Here is a 24780-nt window from a genome sequence, read left to right on the forward strand (position 1 = left end):
TATATAACTTTCTCTGTGAAATGATTTCAAGTTCAATGAGAAATCTGTGCTCCTAAATTTCAGACCTGCTTTGTAAGCACCTGTAGGCATGCACAAAGGAGCCAAACCACTGAGCGTGCCGTGGTGCTTAGAGGAGAATGAGCTGGAATGGAGGGTCCTTCTGCCAAATTTCACCTAGAAGTCCAAAATTCAATGCATAACAGCACCATGAAATCTTAGATGCCACATGTACCCTGGTGAGCTTTTATTTGGCAGGATCATAGTAAAATATGCATTATTTTAAAAATGCTAAGTGGTTGCAGCTGGATCCCTTAAAGTAAAAACTGTTTTAAATGTTTTGAACTTTACAATCAGGCATTGGTATTCATTGTAAAGCAAGTCAGAGAATTTGCAATGCTTGTGCGGTTAAGTCATGTAGTCATAGTTCAGCAACTATACATAGGCCCCCAAAACTGGACTGGAAGTAGATGCCATCATCATAGTAAAAGTGTTGCTCAATATGGTCCAAAGGGGACCAGATAATGCATACAGTCAGAGGGTTCGGAAATGAATATTTATGCTCTTAGATCTCAGGATTTCACTTTATTTCAGAGACTTAGAAGGTTGGACTATGATCCTCATGTGGAATACTGATTTTTGATAAATAGCTGTTTATCACACATTATATATTCTGTTAGTTTTATCTATAAAGTTTCATACAGATAGAGTCTAATTAATTCCTGTAAACAAAATATCAATTCCTAGTCAAGGCCTACTGGATATACAGCCATGAAATCTGGTCCTTTCCAAAGCTTCTTTTTTGGAAATCAAGATCATAGATGTGAAAATTACGGGATTTAGTAGAACTGTAATGACTTACTGAATTTAGCAGAATTATGGAATTTAACAGAAATAACTGTTAGGAAGTCATGCTGTGTTTAGATTGAAATCTGCTTCTTATCAAAAAGAACTATGCAAACGCATTGGCACCTAGTGAATATTTCCCTTTTGATGTATGAGTTTTGAGACATGAATGAATGCTGTGTTTGTGTTGGGAAATGGGAGCACACCCGCACTCGGGCAGCGGCTTGAGGGCGGGGCGGCAGGGGTCCTGCCCTCCATTTGCCACTGGTGTGTGCTGTGATAACTCAGCTGCAGTCTTCCACCCACCTTCAATCCTGAGCTCTGCTGAAGTTTCAAGGTCTTCGTATTTGCAGGTGTATTGCCCCTGGTCTTCTGCTCGAACATCTGCAATGGTCAGTTTGTGGACTTTGTGTTCCACTTCTGTTTTATGTCTACCTTGGGGTTTAAGGATTCTGCCATTTCTGAACCATTCAGATTTTACATTTGGCACAGAAAACTGGCATGTCATGGTGCAAGTCTGGCCTTCTTTCAGGGTAACATCCTGCAGGTGCCGTTCCCAGGCAGGCTCTGTTGATAGGACACAGTACACATTTTGTTTAATATCATAGGCAGCTATGCTCAACAGTCAATTAACCTCACAGATTTAAAAATATAAATAAAACTCTGCTTACCAATTACTGTTAGTTTAGCACTAGCTATGTGTGGGCCACACACCAATCTATAATTTCCCTGATCTTTAAGTTGACAGTTTTTTATTCTGAGTGTATGTCGATCACCGTCGATGCTTATTTCAAATTTATCACTGGGTTCCAGTTTTACAGTCCCTTTGTACCATGAAAGCTTGATTTCTGGATAATTAATCTTAATGTCAATTTCAAACACAGCATCATTGTCTTTCAAAACTGTCTGATTTTCAATATCCTTGATCAGAGTGATAGGCTAGGAGAATAAAAAATTAAAATGCATTAGTCACTCCTTCCCTTATAATTCCTAATAATAATAATTTGTTCCCTAAATTATCAGCATCCCTAATTTTACCTCGGTCTGTGACAGCCTTTGCTGAATAAATGACACAAGTTCTTCAAATTCCTTTTCTTCCTTCTCTGACTTCTCTATTTCCTCAATTTCCTAAGGAAAAAAAAAGATAAGTATTACATATAAAATAAAATTTGAATTAGAGGTACATGATTATATTCAGCTTCCATTCTCAATGTTGCTTAGATTGTATTAAATGATCTTATAAAAATGTAGGTTTCTGGAAATTTTAAAGGCATATGTTAGAGGTAATAAGAGTAAATTTTTAAAGATGATGCTATATACAAAAGATCATACCAATCTATGTGTCTCTTCTTCTTGACTTTGCTTTAGCAGTTCAAATGCTTGAAGAAGACCACGGAAGTCAGTGATTCCATACATGCGGGCATATTTTTCATATTCTTTAGGATCAACATTTTTGAGAAGTTCCATGATATCAATTTCTTCTTCTTCCCCAGAACCCCTCTTTAAGGCTGGAGTCCTAAGTAAAATAAGAAATAAACATAAATCACCTGTCTTCTACTTATTTTGAATTGTCTACCATCATTCCAAGGTTATAAATGTCCTCACAAGATTTTTTTTTCTCACAAAGGAATAGTTCCATGTTCTTTATTTGAGAAGTATTAATTTTATCTTGTTAACTTTGAAACAATAAAAAAAATGTGAGTGTGCAGATGGAGTGGATTAAGATTGGACCATTGTTATAGAGTAGAGAAATCTGATCAAAGAGTTTTAAAAAGGAAAGAATAGCAAAAATATTTTTGTAAACTTTGCAACTGAAAAACCTAATAAAAGAATTAGGAGGAAAAATAATAACAGCAATAGAAAGTATTAATAAAAGATAAATACCATATGTCATGGGTAGGACGTATGGAAATTAAATGTTGATTAATTTAATAATCCAATAATTACATTGAAACATAAATTGTGTTGAAATTATTGGTAATTATAAAAAATGTTCAAAATAGTTGATCTAGAAAATGATTCGGAACATGCAAAATCATATATGGAAACAAAAATTTCATAGTTAGCCACATAGGTTTTCATTTAGGCCACTTCTTTTGTTTAAAGTTTTAATAAAAATTTATCTTAATCTCAAAACTTTCTCATGATTATTCAGAAATTGATCTTAATGAACCACTAACTTCTACCCAAATTTTGTGTATTTCCTTATCTTTTTTTTGTGAAAATATCTGTGTGCTTACGTTCTTTCACAATCTGAATGTTGGAGAGGATGGCCCATGCCTTTTGAGAGATCTCTCTTGTGAATGGAAAATTAATGGGTTTTTTCCTTAATTGAACTTACTTTTTCAGCATTGCTCTAAGATCTCCTTCAATTTTCTCTTGTTTCTTCCTTTCATCCACTTGTAGGTTAACATTACTTTCAATTTCACCATGTTTATTAAATGCGACACATCGGTATAACCCAGAATCAGTTTTTGTGGTGTCTCTAATCTCCAGCTTTGCTTCATCGCCTTTCTGTTGGATAGAAATGCGACCTCCTTGGTTCAGTTGTCTCCATTTCCCTTTCGTCCATTTAACATTAGGGATTGGATCACCACCAACTCTTGCAATGAATGTTGCAGTAGTTTCTAAGGAGTAATGAAAACAAATGAATAAAAAAGGTAATTTTCCAAACTCAGTTCTTCCAAAGTTAAATCAGTAGTAAAATGTACAAGCCAGATGAAGATGTATTTTTCATGAAATACGTACTTTCTACCACTTTGATACTCTGAGGTTCTGATATGAAGAAGAGTTTCCCATCTACTGCTGCTTTCTTAGCTGCTGGGGCGGCAGTTGGTTTGTCTAAAAAAGACATTTACATATTTTGTTATCACAATTACCTTAAGACTATAATAAATAATTGTCTTTGTAAAATAAGTTTTAGGAGTTTGGCAGAGCTAAAATATCATGTATTGTAGGACTCACTATACATGAAAGTGGACTACAGAAGATGAAAGAGTTTTATATACCTTTATCACTAGTTGTAGCTGTCATCTACTAGTTGTAGCAAGTTGAACAACATCCTATTAGTAGTATCAAATCTTATATTTCTAGACTTGGTTTTATTATACAGATTTCTGCCAGGGTTATGACAACAGGCTACCTAATGTCACATTATTACAGCGTTATTTGGGAACTTCACTTAATTTTACCCTCTTGTATATGATGAAAGAGGTTCAAGAAATATGATGGTGAACTTGGGGTAATTTCAGACAATTTTTATTGAAACTATTTCCATTAAATTATCTAATACTTCAGTTATAATAAGGAGGCTATAAATTGTAAATAGACAATAACTCATGTTTCTGAAAATCTAATTCCATTCTTACTTAAACTGTGTAAAGCAAATGAATATAAGTAGCTGTAGGCTTAATCTGAATGGTACTTTTGAGGTGTCTGTACCTTTAATTGTCACTTTCGATTTGGAAGTGTCACTTCCAGCCACATTTGAGGCTTTACACACATAGTCTCCCGAATCTGCTTTAGCCACATCCTTGAGTTCCAGCACAGCGGTCCCGTTAGCAAAGCTGAAGCTGCATCTGTCTGAGGACTTTATTTCCCTGCCAGCCTTCAGCCACTGGATCCTGATGGGCTCCGAGCCCTGGACGTGGCAGCTGAGTTGCACGAACTCTCCTTCACTCACTGTGACTGGACTAAGGTGCTGATCAAACACAGGTGGCTTCTTAGGTTCTGTAATTAGAAAGCCATTTTTAAATATAAAATAAAAAGGAACACAAACGGAACATAAAGGTAATTAAGTATTAAATTCCAGAAAAGAAACAAATTTTGCTTCTGGCAGGTAACTTGGGTTGCTGCGAAACTGAATCACATGCCTGGTTGATTTCTCTCTGAAGTCAATAGTTACATTTGTTGAATTAAAAAAAAATAAAGCAAAGAACAGATACCATGCTGCCCATACATAACCCAGGCACCTGTGCCCTGATTGAGCACTGCAAACATTGTACTGGCAGTTATTATAACTTTTGTGCACATGATTGATTCTCTCAAACCTGGGTACAGCTGCATTTTTGCTGAACTCTAAAATCTAAGGGCTGACTGGGGAATTCTGCTCATCTAGATCAGCAATTCTTGCTACCCTCTGGGAAAGAAAGCCAATTGGCTTTCCATTTGACTAATCCATGAGCCCACATCTTAATATGTGATTTTCTCTGATTTTCATCTTTAGCTATTAAGTGCAGCTATAGTAGTGTTTAAAATTCAACCTTTGCCCAAAGGAATTAGGAGTTGAAACTCAGTGTGCAAATGAAAACCAGTAAAGAAGACACAAGTAGCATGATATGAAGGCCCGGCACAACTCAGTGTTCTGCGATGATTGCATGTAAGGGTTCTGGGACTTATATAGGAGAATAAGACAATATGCATGACTGTAAAAATCAAAACGTCTGATGCCTACTCTTCCTTAAATTTTATAGATAAATAGCCTCAGAATTCTATAGGAAGTTTTATCTACTTAACAGCAAAAGCATCAGGAATGTAAATCATGAATACAAGCCCCTGCCAAACACATATTTTTCATTTTACTAATGATGTTTTAAAACTAAATGAACTTAAATCCTATTAAATGAGTGATAAAGTTTGAACTTTAAGATGACTCAAAAGAAAACTACTCAATAATAATTGGCTACTAGTGATACTAATCTATTACCTGTGTATCCTAATATGGCCAACTACATCACCAGAGTCAGTATTCCATCCCAAACTACTTTTAGGAGGTTAATTTGTAAAATTTTTAATAAAAAATTGACACTGATTAACAAAATATTACAGGTTTTGGGTGCACAATTCTATAACACATCATCTATACATTGTATTGTGTGTTCACCACTCAAGTCAAGTCTCCTCCCACCACCTTTCATTTCCCCTGTACCCTGGGAATCGCCACCTCACCCTGGCAATCACCACACTGTTACCCATGTCCACAAGGTTTTTCTCCGCCCCCCCCCCCCCCCCCCGCATTGCTCTACCCCTCCCCCATAGCCTAAAATGGTTTTGATGAATCTGCATCATAATCATCTGGGTGAATCCATTACCAGAGGATCGGATTGAGACAATCCCCTTAAACAATATAGTCAATTTCTTTGCCTCAAACTATGACTATGTATTTAAATATATCTTCCATAATTATATGCAGTAGTATCATTCCACTCATCTATTTTTTCTTTTTAAGCAAATTTACTCTTTTATTTGGTATTAATGTTCATTTTCAGGCTAAAACATTTGGGCAATATATGTCAAACAATAATCCTTTAGAAATATACTTAAAAAAAGGATGTTCCAGAGAGTGATATAACTTCTAATAAGCAAAGCTAATGCAATATTCAATGGTAAAAATTTAAAAATATATCAAAATAAATGTGCTTCATAAAAATATATGTCACGTATGCATGGATTTCAAAGTAGACTTAGACTTTTCACTGCCTAACAGAATTTTGGGATGTAATCATAGCTAAGATTTTTAATCTATTATATAACACCTGCTTAGCTGAGCCATGTAATTAAGTTACAAATTATATATATATACACACATATATATATATTTAAGCAAACATATGGAATTATGGTAAGCCAATTAAATAATGTATGTTTCTATCCATTATGACTTAGTCAACAGAGTCGAAGAAGAAATGCATGTGTCCGAGGCGATGCAGTGGCTGCCTCAGAGGCAGTGCAGAGAAACACAACAGTTGGGGGACATGAAGAGAACTGACCTTTGATGACAACTGAAGATGTGCACAGAGCAGAGCCTGCGTCATTTGACACTTTGCATGTGTACAAACCAGCATCCCCAGTGCCCGCCTTCTTGACTTGCAGCAGCAGTACGTTATTCTTGAATGTGATGTCACAGTTAGAACTTGGATGTATCTCGATATTATTCTTGTACCAAGCAACAGTTATCGGCTGGGAGCCAGCAACACGGCCCTCAAGTTTGAAAGAATTCCCTTCTGTTTCTTCTACTGTCTCTGAGAGCTTTTTCGTGAAACTTGGTGGGGTTAGCCGCTCTGTGAGAAATTGCAAGGATATATGAAGTGGAATCAGAGGCAGTTAACATGGGTTTTTTTTTAAAAGAAGTCATTTTTTTAATAAAAAGTCAATGCTGATCAACTAAATACAGAATATCGTGTGTGTTCCCAAATATCTCAGCCTCCTTCCAAAGTTTATTCTACATTGTTAGCTGACATGAAGGATAGATAATGTGCATAACTAATGGCCATTTACAGAACCAGAGAGCTGTAAAAAATAAAGAAAAAGGAAGGCTGGCCTTGTAATCATTTTTATGCCATTTGTTTCAAAATGTATCCTAAACTTTACTTGTTCCCAATAAAAACTGCGCCCTTAGTATAGAATATAAAATGATGGCATTTTGTCGGACTACATGCAAAATAAACGGTACCTTTTATGTTAAGTTGAGCTGTGCAGGAGTCCTTTCCCACCTCATTCACAGCATGGCAGGTGTATTGTCCAGAGTCTCCCTTGTCTACCTTCAGAATTGTCAGGTGGGCAGTGTTTTCCAGATAACTAATCTGGTAGTTGCCGCCACTTCGTATCTCTCGGTTGTCTTTGGCCCAGCTGACCTTGATCGGTTGTGTCCCCGTGACATGGCACTCAAAGTCTGCACTTTCTCCCACCACGGCATCCACAGGGGCAATGCTGACGTCAAAGAAGGGTGGGTTCTTCCCCTCTAAGAGGACAGCAGAGAGACAAGGGTTCAGACTACCTATCTGGACCATCCCAGTTTACAGAAACCATGATGCGTTCTCCCTAGTTTTATATTTGATTATAAATGTTTTAATTACAGAAATAGAAAGAAGTTTAAGAATCCACAAACCTGTGAGGATGAGTTTGGCACTCGAAGAAGCAGACCCTATAGGATTTGTTGCTGTGCAAGTATACTGGCCTGCAAGTCTCCGATCTGTTTTAAAAATATTGAGAGTGGCTACATTATCTAAGAACGACGTTTGTACATTTGAGTCGTCTTTCAATGGCTTGCCGTCTTTAAACCAGGACACTGAGATGGGCTCTGACCCAGTTATGGCACACTCAAAAACAACGGGCAGTCCAACTGTTTCTTGAACATCTCTCAATTGTCGAGAAAATGACGGTGGAAGTTTTTGTTCTGTAGGAACAGAATTGAAGTAATAAAAATACTTTGGGGCATTTTTAATTTACTGAATATTCTTCTCACCATTATTGTTATCTAGATAGTGATATCACGAGGTATTAAAATCTCTGGGATGAACTTGATCACAAAGGAAAACATGGAAAATTTGAAGCAAAAGTGTCACTCTGAGGCCAGCCTCATGCACAGTAGGTACAAAGATATATAAACCAATGGACAACTGATAGGCTTAGGTACACCTCCAGGTTCTCCTGCTTCTCAAGACTGCCTTCTAGCAATTTGAATGACAAACTCATAGGATGGGGTTTTAAAAATATGGTCACTCATTTTTCTTAAATAATCAATTATACAGACAAAGGGTTACACGATCCTTCCAACTGAAGATTTAGTCATCTTACTCTGGACTCATGGACAAAGACAATGAGGGGGGAGGATGGAAGAACAGGGGTGGGGGGTTGGGCAGGGGAGAGCAATGGGGGAAAAATGGGGACAACTGTAATTGAACAACAACAATAAAAAAAAAGAGAGAGAGATAAGCCACTAATTATAGATGACTTAAGCAGAAAATTTTGCATTTGGAAAGAATTTCCTAAAAGGAAGGCCCTCACCAGATATTTTAAATCTTGTTCAAAAGAAATACAAATTCATTCACTTCTGAAATATTGCAATCACCTTGAACAGTAAGGAAAGTTGATGAGGAAACTTCTCCCACGCTGTTTTCAGCTCTGCAGATGTATTCTCCACTGTCATGACTATCAACCTGGTTGAAAACGAGTGTAGCAACGTTGTTCCTAAAATGCATTTTGTAGGTGGTAGTGGGTCTCAACTTCGTATCTCCTTTATACCAGGATACAGCAATTTCAGGGGTCCCAGCAAGCTGGCATTGTAAAGAGGCAGAATCTCCAACAGTCACCTTAACAGGCTCCGGCTGCTTGACAAAATATGGCGGTTCTGCAGGCAAGAGAGATAATGAGCCATGGAGGAGACAGGCTGGAGTGGTTATTTATAGATAAAGATAGGAAGGTACAGTCAAAACAAACCTAGGATCAGTATTTGTGCTGAACAGGAATCTTTCCCAGAAGCGTTTTCTATATAGCAGTTGTATTGCCCTGAGTCCTCTACTGTGGTACTTGGAATTTCCAGGATTGAAGATTTTTCGGTTGTGGTTATATTACACCTCTGAGAAGGAGGTATATTTACGCCATTTTTCTTCCATGTAACTGAAATGGGAGGAGTCCCAGTGTATGTGCCCTCGAGGATCAAGGCTTTTCCTTTCTCTATGCTGTAATCATTGAGCCTCTTCACAAATTTAGCTGGGGCTATAAACAAATGGGAAATATGAAATCAAACACATATACACACAGATACAGACACATCTCTTAAGTCATGTGTGTTAATTGGGAATGCATGGGAGGGCAGTCATACACACCTTTGACGGAGAGATGTGTTGTACAAGAAGCTTTTCCGGCTTCATTACTAACTATGCAGGTGTATTCTCCACTTTGCGCTGTATTTACATCAAACAACTCTAGTTCAGCAACTGAGTCTTCCAAAGACACATTACATCTGTCCCCGGGTACTAGTTCACTGCTGCCCTTAAACCAGCTGACTCTGAAAGGAGGCGTTCCTCTTATGATGCTAGTGAAAGTTACGTTGGCTCCAGTTAAAACGTCCATGGCATCAGGTTTCTGAACAAAAGATGGGGGTTCTAAACAAAAAAGCACACAGAAAAATTTAATATTTTTGGTTTGTGAAGATAAAAGTGCTTACAAATCAGGAAATGCAATTCTATTTTACTGTATTTGTAACTGACCTCTCACAGTCAAAGGAGCACTGCATTCATCCGAACCAGCCACATTAGTAGCTACACAAGTATATTCTCCAGCGTCTGATTCCTCCAGCATGTTCACAGTTAAAGCACAGGTGTTATCCGTCAGGGTGGTCTGGTATTTCCTCCCACTGCTGATCTCATTCCCCTCATGGAACCAGGAGACAGAGATTGGAGGTGATCCGTAGACTTTGCACTCCATTACAATCGAGGAACCAGAGAGACCGTTCGTTTCTTTCAATTTTCTTGTGAATGAAGGAGGAATCGTTCGGTCTAAATGTAATAAAAGTCAAACAAGTGAAAGACAACAGTTATAAAATGATTTGAAAAGAGAATTAACTCTCTTTTTGACGGAACATACCTAGATTTATTTGGCTCTTTTGAGAGAGTATCAAAGAATTCCCTATAGGTTCACACAATTGAAAGCCTTGAGGATCAACAGGCAAGATGTGCTAGCTGACTTGTTAGGGCTGTTGGTTTCTCTTTCCTGTGACTCATTATATGGTGAACTATTCCTGCATAAGTGACAGCGGAAGCCTACTTTATCCTTATCCAGGGATGAAGTTTTACTCCTCCCACCCTGAATTGTGGAAATTCCTCTATGAGAAAGGGATATAACTTTTTAACTGGGTTTTCTTCTAACTCTATAAGTTACCTCTGATTTTGCTGATTCATAAAATATCAGATTCATGTCATGTTGTAGGAGGTGGATCTTCCCATATATACATGTAAATCAGGAACTACATTATAATAGCATTGAAACAAAAGCCCAACCAACCAACCTGAAACTTGAACTGAGACTGTGCAGCTGTCTTTGCCAACAGGGTTTTGCACCTCAAAAGTGTATACTCCACTGTCACTGGGTGCCACGTTGATGATCTTAAGGCCAGATACTTTGTTGAAGAAACTTATTTTGTACTTGCTGTCACTTGTCAGTTCTTTTCTATCCTTAAACCACTTAGTACTGAGTTCGGGTGTGCCAGTGACTACACACTCCAAGGTACAGGTGTCTCCTGCGGTGACATTTATGGATGTTGGCTTTTCCAAAATTGCTGCAGGTTCTAAAATGAGATAAAATTGCATCCAAATTTTAAAATCAAATTGAAAAACTAAAGAAAACGCACACACTGGTAGGGTACGCCTTGGTTTCATAATCACATCCCATTTGTACTAACCGAGAACGGACAATGTGGCGAAGCATTCTTGCGTTCCAGCATCATTTTTGATCTGACAGGTGTACTTCCCAGCACTGGCCATTTCTGCCCTTGAAAACTGTAGGGTTGCAGTATTTTCTGAATAAGAAATCCATATGTTGTCACTTTCTCTAACAATCTCCCCCTTATCTTTGAACCACGCCACGGAAATTGGCTCAGCGCCTTCGATAGTAGTCTGCAGCTGCACTTCTTCACCAACGATGGTAGAAATGTCACTAAGTTTCTTCACAAATCTTGGGGGTGCTGATAAAAAAAGAGAGATATGATAGATTTAAAATGTGTGGGGTTAATACTATTTTCCTTAAATCACAAATGCTAGGAATCAAAGTAGCGATAAGGTGTTGTTTCTGTTATCTTAAATAAGAGGCATTCTGAGTGAATGGGAGCAGGGACACATAGGAATTTGTAGAAAGAGTTGAACATCTTGTCCTCTCCAGCTTTCTAAATCCAATCAAAACCAATTGGAAAAAATGTCTAAAAGGGTACTTGGGAGGATTTAGGAATGGGATGCACCCTAAACAGAAAGATTTGGGAAGAAAAGAAAGGAAAAATAGAAGAGACAGCTAGTAATGAAGAACTGGGCAGCATTTAAGGGGCCAACAGAGCATTAATATTAGAAGGGAAATAGCGCAGAAGAGAATGAAGTCACTCTAACCTTTCAGAGTGATAGAAGTGACACAAGTGTCACTCCCCACGTCATTTGTGGCTTTACAATGATACTCCCCAACATCTGCGGTGTCGACATTCAGTATGTGAATGCTCGTAAGGAAGTTCTCAGACATTATCTTGTACTTCTTGCCACTCCTGAGTTCTCTCTTGTCTTTATACCAAGAAACTTGAAATGGGGGAGTACCCTGAAGCTCACATTCAAGATGAACATCAGTTCCTTTCAGAGTCTCAACGGGATGAGGCTTTTTGTGGAAAATTGGTGGTTCTGAAATTGGAAGGTAATTAAGTTAGGGGGAAGAAAAGGAAAATTAGGATGCATTCTGCAAGAATCTAGTTACAATTAAGAATCAGTTTTCCATTCCATTGCAGAGAAAACATCAATTTCAATTTCTATTGTATCCTTTAAAGATTTTAAGATACCTACGGAGAGTCCCGTAGGGTATTAAGAGAACAGCTATAGGGGAGTCTAATGTGGAAAAACACAAAGGAAGAGTGAGATCTGACCTTTAACTTTTAAGGAGGTGCTGCTGCTTGCACTGCCTGCTGCATTGCGGGCCTCACAGGTGTAGTCACCACTGTCTTCAACACTGAGGTGCTGCATTTCCAACACTGCCACCGAATCCAGGAATGACATTCTGAATTTACTGCTCTCTTGAATTTCAGTTTCGTCTTTGTACCACAAAACTCTGATTTCCGGAGACCCTCCTATTTTACATTCGTATCTTGTGTGTTCATCCTGTTTCACAACTCTTGAAGGCTCTAGCTTTTTAATGAACCTGGGTGGTTCTACAGGACCAAGAGAGAATACACAAGATAAGGGATGGAAAACATGTATATAACTCAAGATGAAGTAAAAAGAGGAATCTCTGTCAAATAGAGATGCGTTTAAATACTTTTATTTTTGCAACCACCGACATCAAATATTATTGCAAAAGGAAAGAGGAAAAGACATAAAGTTCTATTGCGCAACCCTCTTCTGAGCAAAAAATTACTTTTCTAGTGCAAGATCAGAGGCAGAGTGTGTATCTGTTGGTGGAGGTATTCTGAGGCTCACAGGGGATAAAAGAATTTGATTACTTCCTGTACGTGGATCAGTGGAGGACCGTCTATTTCCTATGGCTGAAAAGATATCTGTCATGTACCATAATGAGTCAGAATAGCAGAATTGGGTCAGCTATTTTAATATTTTTAAAGCACCACTTTCTCTTATAGGCTTTAGCTATTTCTTCAGCCTTCATAATTTTCCTTTGAAGTGGGGAGAGCAATGTTTTCTTCATTAACCGAAGCAAAATATTCAAGCTTAGGGAGATAAAGAGGGTTAGCTATATGCCACAGAGCAAGTGGGCTGCTGAATCTTATTCTATTTTTAACTTCAAGATATTGATAAACCAGCACTACCACAGAAATCTTTAATAATGGTCTAAAGGGTTCACCAGCAGCCCACTGAGTTAAGTATTTAACCTCTGGACAATAGCAGCCATGAACATGCTATAGAAGGGACTGGTTGTCTTCCATAATGTCAGATACTGATATACTCCCCACACTGCCGGCTTTCATGATTATTTAAGTGGGGCTAATGGAGGAAAAGATATTGACATAATTAATCTGGACTCTACTTGAAGGGCTTGATAGCTTGGGGCTCTGTTGTCCCTTAGAAGGACAAAATCCATTCATTTAATAACTACTGTGGAACTTAAGCCATTTGAGAGAACTTTTTTTTGTTCTAAGATAACTTCCTTCAAACTTGGATTTCCTTGCAATTCTGTGAAAAGCTTTGTTCACCCTCTCTTTTAATCTCTATTTTTAGCCTTCAAAAATGGACTTTCAGCCCATTTGTAATAAAAAAATTTTAACACTTGACCCTATTTGAAAGGCCCTGGATCCACACGATCACATCTAATTACTAGGCCATACTCCTAAAGATTACTTTCAAGCACTTCCTTCCTCTTACATTTTAAGATATTGAAAATGGGGGAGAGACCTTGCTCTTAGACAAGTACCTTGTACACCCAGGTGAGCAGAACAAGAGTCTTTTCCAGCAGCATTGCTTGCGTAGCAGGTGTACTGCCCAGCATCGCCTTTGCCTACTTTGAGAACTGTCAGAGTGGCAGTATTTTCAACCAAAGTCATCTTGTAGTTGCCTCCAGGGCGAATCTCTCGGTTATCTTTGGCCCAAGTGACTTTGATTGGTGCAGATCCAGTTACATGACATTTAAAAGAACCACTCTCTCCAAGAGCAAGATCTACTGATACAGGCTTTAGATCAAAGAAAGGAGGCACTTCATGCTCTGAAAAGAATGAAGACCAACACAGTGACTTCAGTTTTCATGCTCCCAAACATGGAGCAGAAAACAATGTGGCACCAGAATTTGATGGCCCAGAACAGCAAAGCTGCTTTACAAGGAAGAGGGTAATATGATGAGTTACTCACCTGAGAGAATGAGCTTTGCACTGGATGAAGCAGTCCCAAGAGGATTAGAAGCTGAACAATTGTACTGACCAACATGACTCTGGTCAGTTTGCAAAATCTGAAGAGTTGCTACATTATGAACAAAAGATGTTTGCAAATTAGAATCATCTTTCAAAAGTACCCCATCTTTGTACCAAGACACTTGAAGAGGTTCTGAGCCGTTGATGCGACATTCAAATGCAACTGGGAAGCCAAGAGTCTCATGAACATCCTTCAGTTTTCTTGCAAAAGTAGGTGGAAGTTTGCGCTCTGTAAAGAAGTTACAGATAAAACTTATTTACAAGACAGAAAATATCTACAATGTATATCAGTCTATTAAAATGTTGATGTTTTTAAGAAAATGGATCTGTCAACACACAATAAGACTTCTTAGGCAAAAGCATCATCCATCACCTTTGATAACAATCACAGCTGAAGAAGCAACTGCGCCCACACTGTTTTCTGCCTTGCATGTATACTCTCCCACATCACTATGGTCCACCTTGTTGATTACTAAGGAGGCAATGTTATTTTTGAATTGCATTTTATATGCAGGAGCTGATCGTAGCTTTGTGTGTTCTTTATACCAAGAAATTCTAATTTCCGGGGTTCCATTGACTTTACACCGTAAAGTTGTTGGTTCTCCAATGGATGCTTCCACATGTTCCAGAGGTTCAATAAAATAAGGTGGTTCTAAGGTACAAAGAAGGTAATCAATCAATCATGCTAACCAAAAGAGGATGTTTTCAAAGAAAGAAAAGAGAGCAATAAAAAGAGGTAACTGTCAACACACCTAAGACAGACACCAGAGCTTCACAAATATCTTGACCAGCCTCATTTTCTATCAGGCAACTGTATTGTGCATAATCCTCCACCGTGCTTTCAAGAATTTCCAGTATGGTGGATTTTTCTGTCATAGTAATACTGCAGTTTGGAGACTGTACAAGAGGGAACTCGTTCTTCATCCAGCTCACTGAGATGGGAGGCGTGCCAGCGTACGTGGCTTCAAGAACTATGGGGCTTCCTGTTTCAACACTGAAATCAGCCAGTCTTTTCACAAAGGTGGCTGGTTCTATAAGGAGAAAATATGAGGGTAAAGTTGACATCTCCAAGTGATGACTTGGAAAAATTTTAAAGATACACGAACTGGAGAGAAGAGCAAACCTTTCACAACAAGATGTGTGGTACAGGAAGCACTGCCAGCATCATTAGTAACGAGGCAAGAATACTCTCCACTCTGCAGTGGCTCCACGTCAAACAACTCCAGCTCTGTGACAGAATCTTCCAGAGAGATGGTGCACGATTCCCCTGACACCAGTTCCCTACTGCCTTTAAACCATTTGACCTTGAAAGGAGGGGTGCCTCTAACGACACAGGTGAACGTGAGGCTCATTCCAGGTAAAACTTCCACAGGATCGGGGGTTTGTTCAAAAGATGGTGGTTCTAAATACCCCGTGGAGGGGAGGGGAAGAGCAAGAGAAAAAGAAAGAAATCCAAGTGAGAAGTGCTTTTGCTCTTTGAAGGAAAGGGAGCCAAGACTAAAAGTGAAGACAAAACAAAGAATTCCATGCAAGGCTGGCACTGAGCCACGTGGAAGAGGCGCAGCAGCCTGCTCCTTGCAACTGACCTTGCACGGTCAGCACCGCCGAGCATTCATCAGAACCAGCCGCGTTGGTAGCCACACACGTGTAGGCGCCTGTGTCAGAAGGCTCCAAGGAGCTCAGCTTTAAAGTGCAGACATTTTCTGAAAAGCTGGACTGGTATTTAGGCCCACTAACAATCTCATTTCCATCCTGAAACCAGCCAACGGAGATCGGGGCTGAGCCAGAGACTCGGCACTCCAAAACCACCGAAGCCCCCAGGGTGGTGTTTGTGTCTTTCAGCTTGCGGATGAAGGAAGGAGGCACAACTCGATCTACGTGGAGAAGGGTAGTTTTGTGTTTAAAGAAGACCTTTCTTTCTTTCCCCAGGAAAAATAATACATTCGTAAAACCTTGTGCTACTTACCAGAAACATGAACAGATACAGTGCAGTTACTTTTACCAACACTGTTTTTCACTTCAAAACTGTATAGCCCCTTGTCACTCATCTCCGCACAGGGGATCTTAAGTGAAGCCACTTTGTTGATGAACGTAATGTGATGTTTGCTGTCTGCAGATAATTCTCTTCCATCTTTGAACCACTTGGCTGAAAGTTCCGGTGTTCCAGCCACTACACACTCTAACGCAAAAGGATTTCCAGTAGTGACAGTCATAGGTTCTGGCTTCTCTATGATCCTGGCTGGTTCTAAAAGAAGAAGTGTGTTACATTGAAAACAAAGTCACCTTCCAAACTAAGAAGGTAATCAGTAGGGGGCGAGAGTAATATTTGCAGAAAAGGATCATGGGTCAATCAACTTGATTTGTTTTCCCTCAGGCTGTACTTTGTTACTAACCTAGCACAGTCAAGACTGCTGAACATTCTCTCATTCCAGCATCATTTTTGATTTGGCACACATATTTTCCAGAATTAGATGCTTCTGGACTACCAAGCTGGAGGGTCGCAACGTTATCAATGAAGGAAATCCTGGTGTTTTCACTCTCTCTGATGACTTCACCCTTATCTTTCAGCCAAACAACAGAAATTGGCTGGAAGCCTTCCACCACGGCCTGCAGCTCGACGGCATCCCCCACAAGGGTAGAGGTGTCACTTAGCTTTTTCACAAATCGTGGAGGTTCTGATGAAAGAAATTTGTGGTTAGGAAAAAATGAGACTCACACCCACATATATTATTGGTCAAACAAGAAAAGGTGAAAGCAAGAGACATACATGGCTGTGCCCATATATACAAACCTTTGAACTTGACAGTGCAAACACACGTGTCACTTCCCACCTCGTTAGTAGCTTTGCAGTGATATTCTCCTACATCAGAGTTTTCAAGATTAAGGATATGAAGACTTGCGTCAAAATTTTTTGAAGTCATTTTAAATTTCTTGCTGCTTCGAACTTGCTTTCGATCTTTGACCCATACCACTTCAAATGGGGGGGTTCCTGAAATTTCACACTGTAAGACGACATCAGAACCTTTAAGGGCTCCTACGGGAGAAGGCTTCTGGGTGAAAACAGGAGGCGCTACCAGACAAAAAAAAGAAGATAAACAATGAGAATATTTGCTTGCTAAAAAGGAAAAAAAAATTAGACTCTGCAATCATTAAGGCTCATTAAGGTGGGGGGAGGTTGGGGAATGGAGGTGTTGAGCAAAAAAGAAAAAGGACTTGCGGACACGGACAGCAGTGGGGTGACTGTGGTGGGGAGGGGGCGGGTGGAGGCAGAGGGGGTATAAGCACGATAAATGGCCATGAAAAAAATAAGATAAAAAATAAACTACTACAAATAAAGTGGTGCCTGTAAAAAAAAAATAAAATAAAATAAAATTAAGAAAAAAAAAAGAATGGTATGACCAGTAAGCTAACATAAGAATAAGCTAACAATATTCAATAAGCTAACATAAGAAATGACCACACAAGCTGGTTTAAGAATTGCAAGCCCATAAACCTTAATTAGGCTTTTTACTTTGGAGTTGATAACATTCCTGAGAAGGAACTAAATCGGAGGACAAGGAAGAGAGAAGGAAGTTTAGCGTCTAACCTTTCACGGTCAGGGCTGTGCTGCAGCTGGCATCACCAACACCATTATGAGCTTCGCAGATGTAATCTCCGCTGTCCTCAGCACTGGCTTCATTGATGGTAAGCAACGCCACAGAATTAACAAATGACATGTTGTATTTCCAGCTTTCGTGAAGTTCACTGTCATTTCGGAACCACAAAACTTTGATTTCTGGGGAACCACTTATTGTACATTCCAGTTGGATGGATTCTCCCTGCTTTGCAACTTTTGAAGCTTCTAATTTTTTAACAAACTTTGGAGGTTCTAGTAAATCAAAGGAAAAAAAAATGACAGGTTTGTAGTTAAAAATCCTGTTTAGTGCTAAGGAAAACTGGTTTATTAAGAATATACTTTCTGAGAATTTTGTGGTAAAATAAGTTCTCTTTTCTAGTAAATAAGTTTTTAATATTTTTAAAAAGAATTAAATTGATGTGTTTATTTTATAGTTTGAATATATAAGCTAAAACATACAAGTGAATGTATTATAAATGTACGTGATTAAAATTTAGTAATGATAAATCAGAATGCCACGTAACAGGAAAGAAGAGAAAAAGAGAATGCATAGTTGAAACATTTAACAAATTTCAATTAAACAACACTTTCTGATAGGATTACACGTAGATATACACTAACTTAAATAACAATATAAAGAGAAAACAGAACTTTGATTACTATTACCTCCAACACGAATATACAGATTATAACGTGATCTGGTTAGTGTATTTCAAAAATTTAAAAACTAAAGACATTTTTAGAAGACAATTAGACAAGGATGGGAAAGAATGAATACTGGTAAATGCCACATAGTGATACCTTTTACACTGAGTTGAGCTGAGCACATATCTTTGCCAACATCATTGGTTGCTTGGCAAGTGTACTGACCAGAATCTCCTTTGCCTACTTTAAGAATTCTCAAATGGGGAGTGTTTCCCACACATGTGATTGTATAGTTTCCTCCAGGACGAATCTCCTTGTTGTCTTTTGACCAAGTGATTCGCATTGGTTGAGCGCCAGTAACATGACACTCAAAGTCAGCACTTTCCCCAGCAATAACATCTATAGATACAGGCTTGATGTCAAAGAAGGGAGATTTCTTAGGTTCTGGAAGATGAAAAGAAAAGGCAATGTGTTGTTTTTTGTTTTTTGTTTTGCTTTTGTCACTGGCCATTTCTACTTTAACAACAAGAAGAGGTCATGGTTTACAAAGAAAGTTTAACATGGGAACAAACCTCTAGCTGTCAGTCTAGCACTAGAAGATGCTGTTCCTAGTGGATTGGAAGCTGAGCAAGAGTACTGGCCAGAGTGACTCAAGTCAGTCTGTAAAATTTTCAAAGTTGCCACATTATCTACAAATGATGTCTGTAGATTTTCATCATCACGCAAAAGCACCCCGTCTCTATACCAGCACACTTGGATGGGTGCAGAGCCATTCAGTCGACAAGTGAGTGTAACTGGTAAACCAACAGTTTGTTCAATGTCCTTCAATTGTCTTGCAAAGGAAGGTGGGAGCTGACGCTCTGTAGGAAGACAAGTGATACCTGAGGCATTAGTAGATGAAATGAAAGTTTCCCTGATAAAGATAAAAGAGTTAAGATAAGGAAAAAAGAAATTTCTTAATTCCTAAAATAACATCATCACCTTGAATTCTGAAGACAGTTTTAGAAGAAGCAGTTCCTATACTATTTTCTGCCTTACATGTGTACTCTCCACCATCATTGATATTCACTTTATTAAAAACAAGTGTGGCCACATTGTTTGTAAAGTAGGTCCTGTATTCAGGGGTGGGCCGTAACTTGGTGTCTCCTTTGTACCAAGACACTGTGATTTCTGGTGTCCCAGCGACTTGGCATTGTAAAGAAACCGAATCTCCAACTGAGGCCTCCAGAGGTTCCAATTCCATAACAAAATAAGGTGGTTCTAAAGAAGAAAGGCTCACAATTAGCAACTGGAATGAAAGAAAACCAAACAAATCACACTTCCTGTTAGATGAATGCCAATCATTAAGACAGAATAACTGACAACACACCTAACGTAGATACCAGAGCTTTGCAAACATCCTTTCCTGCCTCATTTTCAATCTCGCAAGAATACTGTCCTGCATCTCTTTTTGTGCTATTTAGAATTTCCAGGATGCAAGTTTTCTCTGTTGTGACTATGTTGCATTTTTCAGATGGAGTTATGTTAACACCATCCTTTTTCCAGGTAACTGAAATCGGAAGTGTTCCAGTGTAGGTGCTCTCCAGAATTATGGACTTTCCTGGTTCTACAGATTGATCACTTAACTTCTTCACAAATGCAGCTGGTTCTGGTGAGTGACAAAGCACAGCAGTTAAACACAATAAAATACAAACAAAGAGATCAGTGTACAGAAAATAGGAAGAACAAATGCACTCGAGCAAACCTTTAACAAAAAGACGAGTAGTGCAGGATGTTTGGCCAGCACCATTAGAAACCACACAGGTATATTCCCCACTCTGAGATAGGTCGACATTAAATAATTCCAGTTCTGCTACAGTGTCTTCAAAATAGATGTTGCACCTATCACCTTTTGCCAGTTCTCTGGCACCTCTGAACCAGCCAACCTTGAATGGAGGGGTTCCTCTGATAACACTTGTGAAGGTGACGTTTTTGCCCGGTAGTACTTCCAAAGGTTCTGGTTCCTTCACAAAAGAGGGTGGTTCTACACAGACATGGAGGACAATGAAAAGATGCTGTAAGCTTCAAATTTAGGCGCAATTTTGAATCACAAAAGAAGAGCGCTTTTGAATGTGTGTCAACCTATATGTGCACCCAAAGGGGCATTTGTAAGAAAGGGTTTGAGTGGCTGACACTGACCTTGTACAGTCAACACAGCACGACATTCGTCAGACCCAGCGACATTAGCAGCCACACATGTGTAAGTGCCCATGTCTGATGAGTCCAGAGAATTCAGCTGCAATGTGCAGACATTATCTGAAAATGTGGTTTGGTACTTTGCTCCACTGACAATCTTAGTTTTCTCATGAAACCAGGCAACAGAGATAGGCGAAGATCCAGCTACTTTGCACTCCAAGACGCAAGAAGTACCCAGCACCCCACCAGTATCTTTCAGCCTTCGTGTGAAAGAGGGGGCAACCATTCGGTCTGTGTGAGGAAAGGCAAGAAATGCATCATGACTTAAAAGAATAAAGGAGACTCAAGAGAAGAAAACTTTTGAAAGGAATAGTGTTTAAGCAATGAGAGAAATATACCAGAACTAACCTGAAACATCAACCACAGCTGTGCAGCTGCTTTTTCCAACATTATTTTGAACCTGGAAAGTGTACGTGCCTGCATCTTGCATTTCAACGGAGAGTATCTTTAAGGAAGAGGTTTTGTTGTAGAAGCTAAATTTATGTTTTTGGCTGCTAGTCAACAGCTTTCCATCCTTGTACCATTCAACTGAGAGTTCAGGAGTGCCAGCCACCTTACACTCCAGAGTGCACGTTTCTCCTACAGTCACTGTCATTGGTCCTGCCTTCTCGACAATGACTGCAGGCTCTGAAATAAAATTCGATAGCCATCTGTCAAAGCCTGTTACCTTTACTATACCTTTACCATGTTTACTCCATGTACTATCTGATTCGCTAAGACTGTTTATTCCAATGAGATGCTTATGTTAGTGTTCTCTCTCTAAACTTAAAATGTGATTTCATAATTACACGTTGCCATGGAATTATAGGAGTTATTATTAAGAAATATGTTTTTGTGCTAGTTGATTTCTAGAACAATTCAGGCAATGTATATTAGACTACATAAATCCATTTGCATTTGACCTTCAGAGCAAAGACTACATGTTATTTTTAATTACTTGGTATTTTTGCTCTACTTTCAGGTACAAAAGTTAATTTTTTGAAAGTTGTTATTCAAATAATTAAAAGTTGAAGTTTAATATGCCCAGCGATGAAAGGGGCAGGTTTTCCTATCAAATGTTGATCTTTGCAATAATTGTCAGCTTTAACAACTCGTATTTTGGGAACAAACTATCATGCTGGGCTCTTTTTTTTTCATGTGTAACAAAAGATAATCATGATTACATCTGCTAAACCATCCAGAAAAATAGTAAATAAACAGTAAAATGGATGGATAATTTTTGTTACAAGCACAGAGGTTTGGAAGATTTATTAGATTCCCTAAACCTTTCAAATAGATGAGGATGGATATAGGTCTAGGAGAAATTCTGAGAAGGAGATTCTATCGGTAGCTCTTAGTAACTCCTCTTGGCGTTTGGCACCGCTTTCTATCAGGGCACTAATGTACCATATTGTACCAACCTAAAACAGTCAATGTGGCCATGTTCTCCCTCATTCCACCATCATTCTTGATTTGGCAGATATACTTCCCAGCATTAGCTGGTTCTGCTTTTGCAAACTGTAGAGTTGCAACATTGTCCACAAATGTAATTCTGATGTTTTCACTCTCTCTAATTACTTCTTCCTTCTCTTTAAGCCACTGGACAGAAATAGGCTGGACGCCTTCAATGGATGCTTGTAACTCAGCAGGCTCCCCAGCAACAACGGTGATGCTGTTCAGTTTGGAAACAAACCGTGGTGGTTCTGAACATAGAAAGATGGGTGGAGATTGTTGAAAAGATTGTCCCGATAAGGGAACAGAGAAAGAAATAAACATCTTGCACCATTCCTGCCATTTCTGCCACATGGAAGAAATATGCTTACCTTTTAATTTTACAGTACAAATGCAAGTATCACTTCCCACTTCATTCTGTGCTTTGCAGTGATATTCCCCAATGTCTGAAGTTTCGACATTGAGAATGTGAATACTTGCATGGAAGTTTTTGGATGCGATCTTGTATTTCTTGCTACTTCGGAGTTGCCGCTTGTCTTTGTACCACACCACCTCAAATGGCGGCGTTCCCGAAAGTTCACACTCAAGACTAACTTCAGTATTTTTAAGAGTTTCTACTACAGGAGGGAAGCTGCTAAAAACAGGTGGTTCTGTAAAAAAACAAGAGTTTCTCATGAATTGAATTTTAATTTCCTAGAATATTTTTGTTTGTTTTTAAATTGGAAGAAAAGGTCAAGTGCTATCGCTTTGGTGGAGGAAGAACAGCTTCCGAGGAGCCATCAGCCTTTACCAAATCACGCAGCTTCATTGGCGGAGAGCCTGCCTTGACTCTAGCCATCCTTACTGAGCAGTTCAGCCTTCCGCCTACTCCGCCTTACTCATCTATCTCGGACTATGATGATTGATGCACAAATTGTAAAAATCAAAACAGAAGAGAAAATCAAACAAACAAAGCCAAAACCCCTAGAATATTAACTAATATGATTTGCATGAGGTATGGAATCCTGATTTCAGGAATAAATCTTTTCTGTGTGCTCTGCAACTGAGACACTTGGAAGTGATCATATCTGTGATCCAATTCTTCTACTTCAACAGATGGGTATTGAGTTAATTGCCTCTCAATATAACCAACTTGGACTTTGCGAGAACAATACTGGGAAATGGCAGCAGAAAATACTAATATTATTTGCATCAAAATATAGTGATATAAGTTTTAAAAAATAGAAACTGATTCTTGAGAAAAAAATATAAATGCTCTGTGTTAAATATAAAATTAAAACCTGTGTTCCTTGTATCTTATTTACATGTAGTAAATATTACTTTTTATTAATGATAAATATTATAGCAAGGATGATATATTTCTAAAGTGATTGAAGGCAAAATTAGTTTATAAATACCTACTTTGTTTTTGTTTCTTGCATGTTTTTGAAACATGAAATTAGAACTACTTGCATAATGAGTTGAAATGATCAGAATTGTAGTATTGGGATAACAAGAAAAATATCTCAGAAAGATTGGCTACATGTGAGCAAATCTTAAGAAATAACACCTAAAAAGAGCAATAATACCAGTTTGGGAAAATACTCTATGAGCTCAATTGGAAGCTAAAATGACAGTAAAGGAATAAAGAGCTATGACACCCAGGGATGAAGAAGGTTAAGTTTCAGGTAACGAACAGGAGAAAGAGATCTCTACCTTTTACTATAACCTTGGTACTGCAGCTAGTGCTGCCAGCAGGATTCTGAGCCTCACAAATGAAATCCCCACCATCATCTGTACCAAGATTGTTCATCTGTATGACGGCCACTGAGTCAATGAAAGTCATTCTGTATTTATCACTGGCTGAGAGTTCATGTTCATTTCTGTACCACACAACTCTGATTTCTGGGGATCCAGTTATCTTGCATTCAAGTCGTGCTGAGTCACCTGCTTTCACTATTTTGGATGCTTCTAATTTCTTTACAAACTTTGGTGGTTCTAGAGAGTGAAGGAAAGAGGAGATCATGAGGGAATAGGTACAAATAACAAAAATTCAATCAAGTGATATATAGAACAGAGAAAACCACATGACCAATGCTTGGCAGAAACAGTGTATTGTGTTAGAAAGAAGGGTACTCTCTTGATTACGTAGAAGCATTGTAACAGATCACAGAAAGGACCAGAGCCACAGGTGAGACAGAAACACAAAAACAATAAAAACTGCACACCTGTTACAAGCAACATGGTAGTACAAGAGTCGCTACCAACATCATTGGTAACTTGGCAAGAATATTGTCCTGTCTTGGAAGCATCCACTGAATAGAGATTTAAGAAGCTAGTTGACCCTTCCAAGCCAATGAAACATTTAGGTCCAGAGGCAAGTTCCACATCATCCTTAAACCACTTTATTTTAAATGGTGGTGTTCCTTTTAGTACTGCTTTAAATTCCACTGTAGAATCAGGTATGGCTTGTTGTCGCTCAGGTTTCACTAGGAAGCTTGGTGGTTCTATAGGTTTTTAAGAGAAATATATTGAATTAAATTCCTGTAGTTAAATCATTTTGACAGTTTTATAGACATATAAGAATACATTATTAAAAAGAGGTAATGACTAATCCTTGAACGCAATAAATACTTATGTAAAGAAATAGAAT

At 38.6% G+C, this 24780-nt stretch overlaps 1 protein-coding gene across 1 annotated transcript in view; it reads right to left on the minus strand.

Annotated features, from left to right (window-relative positions):
- TTN (titin) overlaps nt 1-24780 on the minus strand; it is a 269499-nt gene that overhangs the window by 164792 nt on the left and 79927 nt on the right. The window contains exons 66-104 of the mRNA XM_054562536.1: nt 24356-24634; nt 23844-24125; nt 22520-22798; nt 22118-22399; nt 21066-21344; nt 20661-20948; nt 20227-20505; nt 19852-20130; nt 19464-19742; nt 19055-19342; nt 18639-18926; nt 17808-18089; nt 17013-17291; nt 16615-16896; nt 16188-16466; nt 15808-16095; nt 15345-15623; nt 14974-15252; nt 14595-14873; nt 14163-14450; nt 13732-14019; nt 12236-12517; nt 11718-11996; nt 11024-11305; nt 10631-10909; nt 9834-10121; nt 9450-9728; nt 9061-9339; nt 8693-8971; nt 7730-8017; nt 7295-7582; nt 6612-6902; nt 4285-4572; nt 3592-3684; nt 3185-3470; nt 2176-2359; nt 1882-1971; nt 1515-1782; nt 1150-1410 (exon numbers count right to left, since the gene is read on the minus strand). Of these exons, the coding sequence (XP_054418511.1) occupies nt 1150-1410; nt 1515-1782; nt 1882-1971; nt 2176-2359; nt 3185-3470; nt 3592-3684; nt 4285-4572; nt 6612-6902; nt 7295-7582; nt 7730-8017; nt 8693-8971; nt 9061-9339; nt 9450-9728; nt 9834-10121; nt 10631-10909; nt 11024-11305; nt 11718-11996; nt 12236-12517; nt 13732-14019; nt 14163-14450; nt 14595-14873; nt 14974-15252; nt 15345-15623; nt 15808-16095; nt 16188-16466; nt 16615-16896; nt 17013-17291; nt 17808-18089; nt 18639-18926; nt 19055-19342; nt 19464-19742; nt 19852-20130; nt 20227-20505; nt 20661-20948; nt 21066-21344; nt 22118-22399; nt 22520-22798; nt 23844-24125; nt 24356-24634 (10509 nt within the window). The remainder of the gene's footprint in view (nt 1-1149; nt 1411-1514; nt 1783-1881; nt 1972-2175; nt 2360-3184; nt 3471-3591; nt 3685-4284; nt 4573-6611; nt 6903-7294; nt 7583-7729; nt 8018-8692; nt 8972-9060; nt 9340-9449; nt 9729-9833; nt 10122-10630; nt 10910-11023; nt 11306-11717; nt 11997-12235; nt 12518-13731; nt 14020-14162; nt 14451-14594; nt 14874-14973; nt 15253-15344; nt 15624-15807; nt 16096-16187; nt 16467-16614; nt 16897-17012; nt 17292-17807; nt 18090-18638; nt 18927-19054; nt 19343-19463; nt 19743-19851; nt 20131-20226; nt 20506-20660; nt 20949-21065; nt 21345-22117; nt 22400-22519; nt 22799-23843; nt 24126-24355; nt 24635-24780) is intronic.

Source organism: Pteronotus mesoamericanus, unplaced genomic scaffold, assembly GCF_021234165.1.
Source record: "Pteronotus mesoamericanus isolate MK-2021 breed Mesoamerican mustached bat unplaced genomic scaffold, CSHL_Meso_final scaffold_651, whole genome shotgun sequence".
In the NCBI taxonomy this organism is placed as follows: domain Eukaryota; kingdom Metazoa; phylum Chordata; class Mammalia; order Chiroptera; family Mormoopidae; genus Pteronotus; species Pteronotus mesoamericanus.